This window comes from Poromitra crassiceps (assembly GCF_964638095.1).
Source record: "Poromitra crassiceps genome assembly, chromosome: 11".
NCBI lineage: Eukaryota > Metazoa > Chordata > Actinopteri > Beryciformes > Melamphaidae > Poromitra > Poromitra crassiceps.
Window position 1 is genome coordinate 52,722,772 of NC_139643.1, and position 5,000 is coordinate 52,727,771.

A 5,000-nucleotide genomic window follows, 5' to 3' on the forward strand; every position below is an offset into this window, starting at 1 on the left:
TAGGACTGTTAACAAGAAAGGTGAATCGTCCATCACGTTGAGAACCACAGGTCACGAGAGAACGAATTTCACTTGTGTTCTTGGCTGCACAGCAGCTCCCGCCGATGGTGATTTTTAAGCATCTCACAATGTGTGATTTTGTCTGGGGATTAGTGACCTGACTTTTGTTTTGTTGAAATGTTAATAAATGGGAGCTTCCCCAAACAGCCATCTCTTTCCCGACAATCCCCTCTGTGCACGAAGCCTTACATATGGTAATTAAACATCAAAACACCCGCGGCTTATAGACCGGTGCGGCTTATAGAAGAAAAAAATAGTCACCTTTGAAGGTGCGGCTTATAGACCGGTGCGCCTTATAGTCCGGAATTTACGGTAGATAGATAGATAGAAAGATAGATAGATAGATAGATAGATAGATAGATAGATAGATAGATAGATAGATATAGATAGATAGATAGTACTTTATTTTTTATTTGCGTTACAGTAGCAGTAACCAATGACAGTAACATAACACACAGGTAGGTGTCGGTGAAACAAATATAGATATAGTATATACATACTATAAATATATAATACAGTATATATACCTACTTATGAAACAATATATACATATTTTATACAACTACTAGTAACTGTCCACTTATATCGTATTATATAATATAATATAATACTATTATTACTATAGTACTACTATTACTATACTATATACTAAGTACACGTGTGCTATGTGGACAAAAAGTGTACTACAGTGTGCAATTTGCCTAAGTTAAAGTCGAGCTGAACCCAAAAATTACTTTTCTTTTCTTTTAGTTCAAATACCTGGGTATGCAGTGCACCTATTTAATAATGTATGCAAAAAAATCACAAAGATCTAATTTCTTTAGTTGTTCACACTTTTTCACATCAAAAGTTCATTTTTCAAGATTGCATTCATAACAGTAATGTGCAGTTTGCTGACGTCACCTAGTACTATCAAATTTCTTCCCCATTTCAACCAATCATTTCATGACATGCAGCTGTCAATCAAATCTTCATTTCAGGATAATTTTCTCTTCCAAATGAAGTAGAAAATGGCGCCTAGTGCCTGTCATCTGGCAGAATTCCTATCCCATAAACTAACTACTAACTTGGCCAATTGTTAGAAACATGAACAAAAAACAAAAACTATAATCTCTAAGAATGCAAAGAAATGTAACTGGCTCGTTAAAACACGCATTCCAGGAATATTATTTACATTTATAACGATAATGACGCGCGCCTCCGAGCCTGACAGCCTCCCTGGCTGTCAGGGGTCGTCTCTCGGAGATTCCAGGCGGGCGGGCAGCACCTATGGATCGGATTGTCCGCTCGCTCCGCACGAAGCAGCCTGGCTGCCTGGTACTCCGCGGATCCCACTCGCGTAGCACGACAACACGCTGAATCCCACCCGATTTGGGGGTGGAACATGCCAGGATTGGCCAATGCCAAAGCCAGTCCTCAGAATTGTCAAATCAAATATCGACACCTTATATGGTCCGCCTCTCAATTTGTTTTCAGTCTCCGATGCTCGCGCTAGTGCATTCTGTTCCGGTTCACGTCGACTTTAAGTAGTGAGGGGATGAGAGAGGGAGAGGGAGAGGGAGAGGGAGAGGGAGAGGGAGGGAAAGGAGGAGTCTCCTCTCTCTGCATGTATGGGAGTTATTATGGTTATTGCGGTGGGCATGAAAGACCTCCTGTAATGGTCTTTACTGCATGGGAGCTGACGGAGCCTCTGACTAAAAACACTCAGTAGGTTGTGTAGGGTGTATGTTAGGGGGTGTGTCGTGTTGTGTAGGGGGTGTGTCGTGTTGTGTAGAGGGTGTGTCGTGTTGTGTAGGGGGTGTGTCGTGTTGTGTAGGGGGTGTGTCGTGTTGTGTAGGGGGTGTGTCGTGTCATCCATTCTTTTGAGCAGCCTGTGCAACATCCAGAGTGCTCCCCAGCAGAGCCAGCTCTCTTCATCAGTTTCTTAGAACAAGAGATATAAAGCAACATAGCATTACACTGGAGGGCTCACGCATGACTCGAACTTACTCAATAAGAATCTTTTCAGATTCAGAGAATTTGCAGACTTCATGAAATAGACTGAATATAGTAGCGCAGGAATGAGTGTGGAAGAGCTGGATGTTAGCACTTGTTAGCACTTGTTAGCACTTCCAGTTTCTTCATCTCAAATTCATTGGGATTGTTGTATTCGATTAAATGCCTGAAATAATGTCTGCAATTAACACAAGTTTGTGAAAAGGCAAACTTTGTGTTCAGCAAGATAATCTTCATGAATGAGGACCACTTTGATGACTTTTGAAGCATTTTTCGAAAACCATGATTTAAAAAAAAATCACATTTATTTATCAAAAGCATAGTGGATTGCGCTGCTGGGAACCCGATAGAGTGCGGTGCTGCATTTCATACAATTTATTTACCAGTCATTTGTTTTTATATTTATCAGCCATTTTGACTGACTGACTGAGCAGCACTGAGGAACACTTTCTCCTCCCCACCTTACCAATGTCTCCTCTCCTCTCTCCTTGTCTCCTCTCTCCTTGTCTCTTCTCCTCTCTCCTTGTCTCCTCTCCTCTCTCCTTGTCTCTTCTCCTCTCTCCTTGTCTCCTCTCCTCTCTCCTTGTCTCTTCTCCTCTCTCCTTGTCTCCTCTCCTCTCTCCTTGTCTCTCCTCCTCTCTCCTTGTCTCATCTCTCCTTGTCTCCTCTCCTCTCTCCTTGTCTCTTCTCCTCTCTCCTTGTCTCTTCTCCTCTCTCCTTGTCTCCTCTCCTCTCTCCTTGTCTCCTCTCCTCTCTCCTTGTCTCTTCTCCTCTCTCCTTGTCTCCTCTCCTCTCTCCTTGTCTCCTCTCCTCTCCCCTTGTCTCTTCACCTCTCTCCTTGTCTCTTCTCCTCTCTCCTTGTCTCCTCTCCTCTCTCCTTGTCTCTTCTCCTCTCTCCTTGTCTCCTCTCCTCTCTCCTTGTTCTTCTCTTATCTCCTTGTCTCCTCTCCTCTCTCCTTGTCTCCTCTCCTCTCTCCTTGTCTCCTCTCCTCTCCCCTTGTCTCTTCACCTCTCTCCTTGTCTCTTCTCCTCTCTCCTTGTCTCCTCTCCTCTCTCCTTGTCTCTTCACCTCTCTCCTTGTCTCTTCTCTCTCCTTGTCTCCTCTCCTCTCTCCTTGTCTCTTCTCCTCTCTCCTTGTCTCCTCTCCTCTCTCCTTGTTCTTCTCTTATCTCCTTGTCTCCTCTCCTCTCTCCTTGTCTCCTCTCCTCTCTCCTTGTCTCCTCTCCTCTCCCCTTGTCTCTTCACCTCTCTCCTTGTCTCTTCTCCTCTCTCCTTGTCTCCTCTCCTCTCTCCTTGTCTCTTCTCCTCTCTCCTTGTCTCCTATCCTCTCTCCTTGTTCTTCTCTTATCTCCTTGTCTCCTTTCCTCTCTACTTGTCTCCTCTCCTCTCTCCTTCAGGCCTGGAACTCTTCTGGACTTCAGAACTCAGGATGTAGCAGAGCAGTTGACTCTGCTGGACTCAGAGCTTTTCTATAAGATAGAGGTAAGACCTCTCTGTCTCTCTCACCTGTCTGTCTCTCTCCTGTCTGTCTCTCACCTGTCTGTCTCTCTCCTGTCTGTCTCTCACCTGTCTGTCTCTCTCCTGTCTGTCTCTCACCTGTCTGTCTCTCACCTGTCTGTCTCTCACCTGTCTGTCTCTCTCCTGTCTGTCTCTCACCTGTCTGTCTCTCTCCTGTCTGTCTCTCACCTGTCTGTCTCTCTCCTGTCTGTCTCTCACCTGTCTGTCTCTTACCTGTCTGTCTCTCTTCTGTCTATCTCTCTCCTGTCTGTCTCTCTCCTGTCTGTCTCTCTCCTGTCTGTCTCTCACCTGTCTGTCGCTCACCTGTCTGTCTCTCCTGTCTGTCTCTTACCTGTCTGTCTCTCTCCTGTCTGTCTCTCACCTGTCTGTCTCTCACCCGTCTGTCTCTCACCTGTCTGTCTCTCACCTGTCTGTCTCTCCTGTCTGTCTCTCACCTGTCTGTCTCTCACCTGTCTGTCTCTCCTGTCTGTCTCTCACCTGTCTGTCTCTCCTGTCTGTCTCTCACCTGTCTGTCTCTCACCTGTCTGTCTCTCCTGTCTGTCTCTCACCTGTCTGTCTCTCCTGTCTGTCTCTCTCCTGTCTGTCTCTCACCTGTCTCTCTCTCCTGTCTGTCTCTCACCTGTCTGTCTCTCACCTGTCTGTCTCTCACCTGTCTGTCTCTCCTGTCTGTCTCTCACCTGTCTGTCTCTCCTGTCTGTCTCTCACCTGTCTGTCTCACCTGTCTGTCTCTCCTGTCTGTCTCTCACCTGTCTGTCTCTCACCTGTCTGTCTCTCCTGTCTGTCTCTCACCTGTCTGTCTCACCTGTCTGTCTCTCCTGTCTGTCTCTCACCTGTCTGTCTCTCACCTGTCTGTCTCTCCTGTCTAGCTGCCAGAGGTCTTGATGTGGTCGAAGGAGCAGAATGAGGAGAAGAGTCCGAACCTGACGGAGTTCACTCAGCACTTCAACAGCGTCTCCTTCTGGTAAAACAACAGACTTCAACAAAACATGAACGTAGGAGACGTCCGGGTGGTGGTGGTGGTGGTGGTGGTGGTCCGGGTGGTGCAGCAGTAGATAGGAGACGTCCGGGTGCAAGGGCGCGGGAAGCTGGGTGTGGTGGGTGCTGCAGCACCCCCTGGTGGCTGACAGTGCACCTGAACTAAGTGTCCAAATGTTCATGTAATTCTGGCCAATACTCCACTTCTGTTATAACATTTCAGTCTGGAAGATATAATCTTTATGACTAAAAGGCTAAATGAATAGCTTAGAAAATGAATAGCCCCGGGGGCCCATGGTACTATTAATCCGACCCTGGATATATGGGAGGAATAGCAGGTAGGCTCTCACTGTCCCTGATTCCTGAGGGTAAATTGAGTAATGCGCGTGTGTGTGTGTGTGTGTGTGTGTGTGTGTGTGTGTGTGTGTGTGTCTCAGGGTGCGTTCAGTCAT

General features: G+C 46.4%; 1 protein-coding gene across 2 annotated transcripts in view; it reads left to right on the top strand.

Moving 5' to 3' along the window:
* Positions 1 to 5,000, top strand: part of LOC310785643 (rap guanine nucleotide exchange factor 1-like) — a 44,331-nt gene that overhangs the window by 31,740 nt on the left and 7,591 nt on the right. For both annotated transcript variants that reach the window (XM_083646787.1, XM_083646788.1), the window contains exons 18-20: positions 3,453 to 3,537; positions 4,440 to 4,534; positions 4,986 to 5,000. The exon at positions 4,986 to 5,000 is cut by the window's right edge and continues 64 nt beyond it. In XM_083646787.1, the coding sequence (XP_083502913.1) occupies positions 3,453 to 3,537; positions 4,440 to 4,534; positions 4,986 to 5,000 (195 nt within the window). The remainder of the gene's footprint in view (positions 1 to 3,452; positions 3,538 to 4,439; positions 4,535 to 4,985) is intronic.